An 11,137-nucleotide genomic window follows, 5' to 3' on the forward strand; every position below is an offset into this window, starting at 1 on the left:
ACTGGGTTATCCACTCAAGAGTGTAGAGACTAGAGAGTAGTGGCGTTATAACTTTATCCTAAGTCCACGACAACTAATATTAAACAGAGCGACAGATAATATGAAAAACAGAGGAAGTACATAATAGATATTGCACAGATGTGAAATCGTTAAGAGTTAAGATGAAAAAGCTAGCTATCAGCTGAATCTGGCGTCAAAAAGACCAAAAATAACTTGGCTCATGTAGGATTCATGTGGAAGACGTTTCTAAGATTAAAACTGTTTGAGCAAACTGAGACGAAGAACCACAGAAAGATCAACTACTACTTCATATATAAATTTATACATGAAGGGTTAGTATGTACATCAGCATCCCCGCCACAGGAAAACCGATCGAACAGGTAGGCGTTCTCTTACCAAGGCAGAAAAAAAGGGCCTAGTAGAAAGAAAGAGGGAAAAAAGAGATCGAGCTAAAGCCTAAGATCTCTTCTTCAGCACTCCTGGATTGATACAATGAGTACTCGACAGTCGATAATCTCTACTGCATCATCGCACACTCGCATGTACAGAGGTTGAAGACGAAAGAACGTTGTTGTTGTCTCTACGGTACCAGTCGACGACGACCTGTGTTCTTCTTCAGGTTGGCTCCACCACCTCATCTCGGGCTCCTCCGCCGCTCAGGATCCATGGGTGCTCTGGAATTATCAATGCATAATTTGGATTAGGATAAGCTGATAATTAGGGGCAGATAATTAAGGCCAAGGAGTAGAATACTCTGGCGAAAGAAACGAATCCTGCACTTTTGAAGGAGATTATATTCCTAAAATATTCCAAATGCAGCACGGCAGCAATGTAGTAAGAAGAATCCAACGTGGTGTACGGGCGGGGGCACTTACTGAGGACCTGCTCGGCGGAGAACCTTCTGGATACGTCGCGGCAGATCATGCGCCTCAGCAGGTCCTTGGCCATGGGCGACACCCCGGAGAAGAGCCGGGGCGGGAACCTAAGGCTCCCCCTCAGCACGGCCGCGAACACGTCGGAGGCCGTCTCGCCGCTGAACGGGAACGCGCCGCCGGTGAGGAGCACGTAGAGGACGACCCCGGCGCTCCACACGTCGGCCTTCTCCCCGTACTCGCCCCCCGCAATCACCTCGGGCGCCACGTAGTGCGGCGTGCCGACGAGCCCGCGCGCGCTCTCCCCGCCGCCGACCCAGGCCGCGGACCCGAAGTCCGCGAGCCGGGCCCGCACGGGCCCGTCGCCGGCGGCAGGGACGTCGAGGAGCACATTGTCGGGCTTGACGTCGCGGTGCGCGACGCCGCGGCGGTGGCAGAGGGCGAGGGCCTCGGCGAGCTGCGCGGCGACGGCGGCGGCCTCGGGCTCCGGGACGGGCGCGCCGTGGCGGAGGCGGACCCAGTCGAGCAGGTCGGGCCCCGTGCAGAGGTCCATGACCATGTGCGTCCAGGCGTCGTCCTCGTAGACGGCGTGCACCTGCACGACGCCCGGGTTGCCCGCGGCGGCGAGGCGCGCCAGCTTGGGCTCGAGCTCGGCGAGGCCGCGGTCGAGGTCGTCGGCGAGGCGCGAGCGGTCGACGGACTTGACGGCGTAGAGGGCGCCCGTGGCGCGGGAGGCGCAGCGGTGGACGACGCCGAAGCGGCCGCGCCCGATCTCCTCGCCGATCTCGTAGTGGCGCCGGAGTTCCTCCTCACTCATAGGCAAGATCTGTTTTTTATCCTCCTCCGGGGTTGATTTTTTTGTTTCGCTGAGGATGGCTCGATCCGGGCAGGTGGGTAAGCCTATTTAACGACGAGCCCCGGAAGTTTGGGCCACAGCCGAATATTCGGATCCTTCTGGACTGGACAGGTTCCACTCTATACCGATTCTACCCTCTCGTCTATGCCACGTCTGGTTAATCTGGATTTACAACACTTTGATGTACTGTACTCCGTAATAACAATTCTACAGTATACAGTACTGTATCAGAATTGCAAATTATAGCTAGATATATTAGGCTCAAGAAGAGTCAGGCAGTCAGCAAGTAGCACGGCTCCGAGCTGAAACGTATTTCCTAAGACTCCACCTGAAGTACTCTTGGCTTACGTTACACAATTACACTACTGAACCTTCCACAATACGCACCCTTATCTAATTCTATCACGATTCCAGTTATAGTTGGATACTTGGATAATTATTAGATTCAGGCAGGACTTAGCGAGCAGCATACGACTCCAACAGTTTTCTAAGAGCAACTCCAATAGTATAGCCGGTTGTTATCTATAAACAAAATGTTATGTCATCTATAGTCAATATGTAGCCAACAAGTATAATAGTTGGCTATAAGAGCAATTCCAATAGTATAGTCAACTGTTGGCTATAACAAGATGACATATCATTTGTAGTCATCATATAGCTAACATGTACAATAGTTGGCTATAAGAATGTAGTACTTTACTAATATATGGCCCACCTTTCACTCTCACAAGGTCTTGTGAGCACGCTGCAAGAAATTTGGCTCATATGCATAAAGAGCCTCACCTCCCTTCTCTCTCCTCTTCTCTCTCCTCCAACTCATCTAAAATATATTATTTAATGTCTTATAGTCAGCTGACTGGACTCTATTGTACTTGCTCTAAGAATGTACTACTTTTTCAATGGATGACCCACCTTTCATTCACAGACCTTACCTAGGAGCATATGCTAGAGCTAGCTTTTGCATGAGCTCACTCACATTCTCTCTCATCCAACTAGACACAAATATATTATTTTAATTCGTGTAGCCAGCTGACTAGATCTTATTATACTTGCTTTAAGTCTAACACTAAATGTTCACTGAATCCTAATAGAACGCTGCTATACGTACTACATATTTCATCCGATACCTGTACGACGCTAGGAGGCAGCGAGCTTCCCACAGGCGAGGCACGCGAGGCAGGCAACGGAAGCAAGAATTAACTGGGTTTGTGTTTGGGCCGGGGCTAGGAATTTGGGATAAGATCCGGTAATCATTTCTTTTTTACAAAAGCAGCTATGTTTGAGCGACCGTTTGCGTTCGCCAACGAAGCGACGCAAACTGAGCGGGCCATCCGTGGCGACGCAAACCTGGTCCAAATATGCGTCCGGTTTGCGTCTCCGCGGATGTTCCACGGTCGCGCTGATTGTCCACCGAAACTTATATAGAACCCGTGCGGAAATTTTTAGCTAAGTTTTTTGCACAAAGCACTAATCATCCATTGAAAAACCAATTTTTTCCTACTTGTCTACCCAATTTAAATATAAAATATCCATAAAATAGAACCGTTGCCTCCCCCCACGCCCCGCTCTACACTAGGTAACCTACCGCACCCTGCTCTAAATTCCAGCTATGTCGGGCCGCGAGCAGAAAGGAGTGACAACGTCGTCTCTAGGCCATCCCCGCTACACAGGGACGTTGCATGGACGGCGGACGGAGCTAAAACCCGCGTCGCGCTAGGTGTGGGCCAACATAGTCGGTGATGCAGAGGCATGCACACGAGGTTTAACCCGTCGTCTATCTCTGGTCCGCGAGCCGGTGCCCCAACTGCGGGATACCCGTGGCCACGCTGCTCTCCTTGTCCCGAAGGTGGAGGTGAATGAGGAAGAGGATGAGGTGATGGCGCTCCTCCGCCAACAGCACCTCACTGCAAGCAACGACGATCCCGAACACATGCCAGGGGTACAACACCGCCTTCATGTCATCGTTGAACGACCACAAGGACTGGGAGGGGAACATTGAGGACATGATCACCATGTCGATCTACGAGAGCGGCAGGCCACTCGTCGACTTGGCGCGCGACGACGACAGCGAAGCTGATCTCAGCGATGCGGTGAAAGACGGGCCCACCAACTAGGACTACAACTTCTTCCAGGGCTACGAGACGCCATTAGTTTATTTTATGTTTAAATTTGGTCGAATTTCATTCAAAACATTGTAATATATAACAATTTTGAATGAATTAGAGTGTTTTTGGTAAAATTTAAATTTCTTAAAGTCTTGTTAGGGTGACGCGACTAGAAACAGGCGCGTTCCAAAATCAGCAACACGCGGCGCCATCCCCCAAACGCTCGATCCGACGCTATTTTTGTGCGGGTTTTGGGGGAAGGCTGCTGGAAATGCTCTAAATTAGCATTTCAAAATGGTGATTTTATGTTGTATATACTCTTTGTAGATTGAAGGAATTGGGCACTAGGTCATCGTTTGGCCTGGGCTCGGACTTGGCCACATGGTACTGGGCTGGGGATTAATTACCGTGGTGGAACGATCAAAAAAATTTTACCGTGGTGGGCCTAAAGGAAAGTTAGTAGTATGGAGAGAATCGTACATTACAGAGTTCGTATGTCAATCATCGTGTGTGGAGCAATTCCGATCCTAATACTACCAGTTTACAACAAGTTCAGGGGGCGTATCTGATTTAATTTAAAGGATTTCAACATAAATTTTGAAGAAGCCAAATTCATGGGGTTTATTTCTATGGTGGTTGTTTGATTTGTATGATTGGATCCCGTAGAATTCTTTTCTACGAGATTATGTGCGCTACATTTTACTGGTAATCTAAAAAATGTACTCCTACTTGAAACCTCATTTCGGTGATCATTTGTTTTCCCGTGATCAAACCAAACGAACTTTGTTGCACATATAAAATCCTCTTGGATTTAAATAAGCGTGTTTCCTATTCATATGTTCGAATCTTGTAAATCGAAGAGGTAGTCTGCTCCATGAGCCATGATCTCTTCTTGACTATGCCTATATCGTCCTACCATAAAGTGTCCATGTCATTTGTTTTTGTAGAAACAGAGGTAAAAGATTTGCTGCTATCTGTTATTTAAGAAGAAGAGAATTAACCAGTTAATTAACAGGAAATGGTGAGAACCTTCACAACAAAACCACATGCGAACAACTCTCAAAGCATGGAACTCCCTTGACCCCTAGACAAACTATCTGAACATGCTACAACCATGAACTATCGATGCCTGAACAAAGACCCTTGACACAAGAAACCCGAGAAAAATGGGTCTAGCCATCAAACAACTTTCTTTGTGACGACATTCTTCTTACTTTTGGTCTTGAGAATTTTCTCCACCTTCTTGATTTTACCTCTCAAAGCCTTCTCCGTCAAGAGGCAAACTATCTCCTTAGAATATACGGGGCAAGCCGCCTCCAAACTAATAAGAAGGTCACATAACTTTTTTGCAAAGAAACGCACGACGAAATATCAAAAAATGATACACGATCTAGCGGAGTTGAATGTTTGCACTCTTGTTGCAGGACCTAACGGAGTTGAATGTTTGCACTCTTGTTGCACAAAAAACTTCCTAGACGTGGATCGAACACAGCCTTTGCATCTAAGTGCCTGACTCCGGCCGGGACAGACCGTAACGGCCACAACAATGAACGGCTTTTGGACAAAGCTTGGGCCACTGGCCGGTGGGTCCTCTCTCCCGACAGACAGGTACGGTACGGGCGCCGAGCTCGACCACGTACGCGAGCACGTCTCCCGGACCTCCAACCGTACGTGGACGCTTCCCGTCGTGTACGGTACGGGGCATAAAGGCATATCCGTTTTCTGATAAGATCACGCAGTTATATAAGCCATATCTCCTGCGCCTCTAACGTAACTGTCGGGCTACATGAGAATATATTTGGAGGCTCCCGAGCTTAATAAACACTTGTCTTGAGAATGCGATCCCTTTTCTTTCCAAATCGCGTGTGGCGTAGCGGACTGCTGTTAGTTTATATACGCACTAGCTCGTTCTGGAACATAAGCAGATATGGAGATCTCCTTAGTATATATCAATTCATGGCACATTGCGTTTCTCCTTTAGCATATTTTCTGTGCAGCACATTGACAGGAAGATGATAAAATGCCCGGTTGATTTTCAGTTCTGTGCGAGCATATGCCACTCAAGATCCATTCTGGCAAACACGAGTGACTTGCCGTTAGTATTTGGTGGACATGAACGGCCGTAATCGCAAATTGAATATAAGCATTGGTTGACCTAAAACCCATATAAACCATAAAAAGTGATTTTGGATTCGCATGGGTAGAATTTTATCACAAAGGTTCATTTATAATCGTTATCGCCTTTTAGGTTCTTTGCACTACTTTATATATAACTAGCAGGAATGAGCGCGGCGGCACGCCGCGCCAACCGTGTAATATCGATTGTTGTAATTCTAGTGAACCTGATTGATATTATTAATTCTGAACAGTGCCTTGCTATATTGCATCTATTTTATTTTACAACATAAAACTGAGCTATATATATGTTTTCAGCAAAGTGTACAATGATTTGGTTAAAGAAAGAAGGTGTACTATTTTACACAAAATATAGTCAGCTTAGTTTTTTTCTGTCAACCTGATCTTCTCTCAGCTGAGCCAAGGAAACTATGCTTGAACATCCAAAAATATGACTACATCTACAAGTACATTACAGGTCATTTGCTGCCTAAACTTATTGCACTTGCATTTTGCATAAAAGCTCAGCTGACATGAACAACCAATCACTTGAAAGAAGCTCAATATTGAAGATTGGAAGATCTGACCGTAGATGTATGTTTATTTCTTAGGAACTGCCTTATGAAATTAGAAAGCTAATGTGTGATCTTTTGAGTTATTATTACATATATATAGTATATATTCTCCACTTCGAGAATAAGAAATGGGCAGAACTACTATCCAATCTTTACCAGTTCGAAGATCATACATTAATATCTATGTAACAATAATCATATGTGTCTGATTGTGGAGATTGAAACACCCGAAATTAAGACACGCGGAATGTGCAAGCGCTATCCAATTCTTTCGTCTGACAGAGGAAGCAGAAACTGCAACAACACCAACATATGCTCCCATGAAACTCACTTAGTTTTACCAACAGTAAAAAAGACTAATAAGTGATTGTGTACTGGGAACTGCTAAGACAAAGAAGCAGGCGAACCAGTCGTTGCCCTCTCCAAAACTGGAGCAGGTTGTCTTCCAAAAGGATTTAGTACTTAGGAAAAAAAATCCACCTAAAGGACCAGCCCAAATAGCATATCCAAGGTAAAAACAAATTTGCCGCAGAATTTTTTTGCACTTTCTACATTACCTGAATTTAAGTGCACTTTGTATGGTCAAAAGATGAGAAAACTCAAAGATCAAATCTTGGTGGGTAATGTGATAACACTCGACCATGCTACAAAGAAAAGGAAGCTAAATTAAGCATGGGACTTAACCTTATCGTGGTCGTGAAACTTCTGTACCATCACCTTCATGCTCTACCTCCGACCAGATTCAAGTCGTCTAGTTCAGTTATAAGTCAGAAAGAACAAAAGAGAATTAGGAAAACCAAGAGGCACAAACTAAGGGAAGTTTGCTCGGGTTTCTCAAAGGAAGTTCTATGCAATCACCGCTGGCCTAAAAAAGAGTGGGACCTCCTAATCTGCAACGTGCTTCTTTCTACACACAAAAATAAGAACAAGTCCGGTTACCTCCTGTGCTAAACTGAGAACTATGTGGTAACATCAGCATGATATCCAAAGTACTCGAATTAACGGGATTAAATTACTTGGAAATAGTAAACTCACACTAACTTGGATTATGCTTTCTAGTACCAGCGCTCAGAATCAAGAAGATTTTAGCGAAAGAGGCGCTAAAAATATGAGTTTGGACATTGAAGCTGTGTATGTATTTGGAAAATGTCTCGGCGAGTGTGCGAGGAGGCATGGATCTGACAGTGCCATCGTAACGTTAATGACGCGACACAAAAATACATATCTTGGCATATTTATTATTGAAATATAACAGCAGTGTATTCAACATCAAAGTTTACCTGAGAACTGCATTTCTCCTACTTCAGTAAAGAATAGCATACGATCTTAGCAAAGAGAAATACTATAACTGCCAAGTACTTGCTAGCAGATGTTGGATAGAGAATGGAAATTACTGGACCAATTGGACCTATTTAGCTGAACTTCAATCTATACAAATACTACCTTGTTGTATGGCCTTGTTCTGAAACTTAGTGAAAATGTCACTCACTGTTTTTTCTCTTATATTAGTAGCCTTACCAAAAAAAATGACCACAGAGCTTCAAGGCCAATCAATAGTACATTCAACAAACATCATTTTCTCTCTGATTCTCTGCTTTGGTGAATTCTGCAAACACCTATCAGAAAACAGTTGAGTATATCAGTATTCATCTAAAAATGAATATAGTACTATGGTATGAGTAACTGAGAGTTTTTATTGCATATGCGCTCGAAAAATAGTGAAGAGCAAATATCATACAATTGCATCAATTTTCATAACTTCCTCAGAATGGGAGGAGAAAGACACTTTATTTATCCTTTCTTCATTGTAGATAAACCTAAAAATAAGACTACAAATTCAATGTCTTTTGAAATAAATTATGCCACTTACAAAATGAAAATAGAGATAGCTTGGTTATAGTTAGTACAAATGTCTGCAAATGAAATGTTAGGGTTAGTTGCATCAATTATACAAAATTTCCTATAGATGGTTATCTTGAGACAATGAAAAAAAACATAGGAAGTCCATGTTCACCAAGACTGTAAAAGAAATACCACCCAACAATGTCAAACTACTCGTAAAGTGAGCGCACATTAACACACACAATTCATAGTGCATTAGTAAAGTAGCAATGCACTGTCATGTAAGATTACTCTGAGCAACATGAAACAAATCGAATGCAGAACATGTGATCCAAGTTTCACTCACCTGATAATCAGTGGCGGAGCTTGTCAGTCATGGAAGCCAGGGCAGACCTTAACTGATGCTGCGCTAGTGAAAGTTTGCCCAAACAACTGCTGCCATTGAAGGTAGGAATAGCACTGCTCTAAACAGACGCTTACCGGATGAGCCCGGGCAGAGCCTGGGGTTGCCAGGAGGTGGCTCCGCCACTGCTGATAATTGAAAGGACCTGACAGATCATGAGACCAAGAGGTAACTAAACTTCACACACATCTTCAAAAGATCTGTAAGAAAAATGGAAGGGAAAAATATATTGTCAGTTAAGGGTAATATAGTAAGTTCTCTTCTACACAATATCCATAAACAAACTAAATCATAACTGTATATAAGAAACCAAAATCTTGCGATTTCGAAGAAGTGAATGAGTAAAGATTTTGTTGGCTGGCCCACGATTCGTGATACCAAGGAGGCAAGGAGTAACAATGGAAAGTGTATCTTGCAAAAGAGTAGCAGCGCGACATGCACTCTTCTGAAATAAAACTGAGTACAAAATTAGTTTGTATCTAACTGGCCATAATTCTACTTCTTAGAATGATCACCATCGTGGTTCTTGCCATGACACTTGTGCCAAAAACAAGTAACAACATATATGCATGGTAGAAGACAGGCTATTGACCAGGTATAACTTGGAACGTATGGAGAAACTATTCTTAGAAGAAATCAAGATATTCATGATTTAGTAATATAAATATATAAGTAAAGTCTCACAATGATCAGATAGAGTTTGATTCTTTTTCACCTAAGATATACCTCTCGATTAAATCTGAAGATTCTTTTTATTATCAACCATTGCAGAACAACTTGATACAGAAGGTCATCAGCTCAACTTACCCAATCCAGATTTGCAACACTCGACAAAAAGGTATTGCCACCAGCAAGCTGAGTCCATGCTTGTTGTCATCAAACACATGATATAGGCACATGTACATGCATGAAAACTGGGTACTTGTATGATCAAACCACAGATGAAATTGTATCATCTAAAGCAACATTTTTCCCAGACCCAATGGAGACTACAGAGCTCATAAGTAAACAAATCTAGCTATTTTGGTTGGTCTCGAGTGACTGAACATTATCAATGTTAATATCTAATTGCATGCCTCACTTGTGGCTGCATCACCACAAACTAATTAGCTAACTGCATAGCTCACTTGAGATCAAACTAATGCCGGTCAATCACTCAACATACACAATAATTACACTCAACAAACTCAGCTTGGTGCTGAAGGGAAGGGAAATCAAGCATACCTGATAATTCTTAATTCTGAATCAACCATATATTAGATACCTTCTCTTCTATGTCCAACGGACAATCCTTTTGCCGTCAACAACTGGGTGGACACACCCGAGAACTGTAACAACTCACAACGCATGTCGCTGATGATATCGAGCTTAATGCCAGGCTATCTAGATCCAACTGCCAGAGTGGGAATTTCCAAACTTGCATCTACAACAACAATTCAGTTATTGAATCACCAAATAAACTTTTCAGAAGCCACATGTAATCAGTCAAAGGCTGGAAACGAAGCTCAAGAAAACTCACCAGATCTAGATAATCAGACCCGGCTGTGAGGACGGAGTATGGCGAGGAGCAGGGCTGGCTGTGCAGGTCTCACACAAGCCTGAATGGATACCGCGGCGCCACCCATGAACTTGTGCAGCGGTGTGGCCTCAATCCGGTGGGATGGAGCAGGTGAGGACCTGCGGCATCCCGCCAGTGAGGAGGAGTAAGGGCGCCGCTTCAGCCAGGCGGCGACGGGGGTGGAGACGGGGCGGCGTGGCGCCCTCACGTCGGTGGGAGAGAAGCCAGAGCAGCGTGGTGGCCTCGCGGCGGTGAACCAGACCGGCGGGGTCGGGGCGTCGGCCAAGAGAGGAGCTATAGTGGGGAAGACGGAGCGGGGGACATACGGTGACGGTCACCACGCCGAGGAAGACCAGACGCAGGCCACGGCCGACGGCCACGAAGGAGACCCTGGTAGCGGCTCGATACCTCGCCGTCTTTACCTACCGCTGCTCCCGCTGTATCCCTGTGGCATGGCCCGAGGAATAGCCGTCGGGGGCACTGCGTTCCCTCCGTCCACGGCTATGCCCCGCTCCTGCTGCTGGATTTCTATGTTGCCACTATCATCTGCACTACGCCTTGCCGACGGCGTCGTAGGTGTTGGTGGCGGCGGGGCGGCCCGGAGGCAACGCAGTGCCCCCGATCCAGAGCAGCCGCGAGCATTGGTGGTCGTGGTGGTACGCCCACACGGCGAACCAGACGGCCACCGTCCAGGAGGGGAGTAACGGCGGCGGAGCAGACCACGTGAGCGCCTAAGTGACGACCATGACGTCGGAGGACCTGACACGTAAGTCTGCTGGCCATGCGACAGCGCTCGGCCACGGAAGAGCTC

At 45.4% G+C, this 11,137-nt stretch overlaps 1 protein-coding gene across 1 annotated transcript; it reads right to left on the minus strand.

The window, feature by feature from the left end:
* Positions 1–289: 289 nt before the first annotated feature.
* On the minus strand, positions 290–1,765 carry LOC127329300 (phosphoenolpyruvate carboxylase kinase 2). The gene is made up of 2 exons (XM_051355831.2): positions 876–1,765; positions 290–674 (listed from the first exon to the last, which is right to left on the minus strand). The coding sequence occupies exons 1-2, from the start codon at positions 1,687–1,689 to the stop codon at positions 616–618; spliced, it is 873 nt and encodes a 290-aa protein (XP_051211791.2). The 5' UTR covers positions 1,690–1,765; the 3' UTR covers positions 290–615.
* Positions 1,766–11,137: the final 9,372 nt, after the last annotated feature.

Source organism: Lolium perenne, chromosome 2 (genome assembly GCF_019359855.2).
Source record: "Lolium perenne isolate Kyuss_39 chromosome 2, Kyuss_2.0, whole genome shotgun sequence".
Classification (NCBI taxonomy): Eukaryota; Viridiplantae; Streptophyta; class Magnoliopsida; order Poales; family Poaceae; genus Lolium; species Lolium perenne.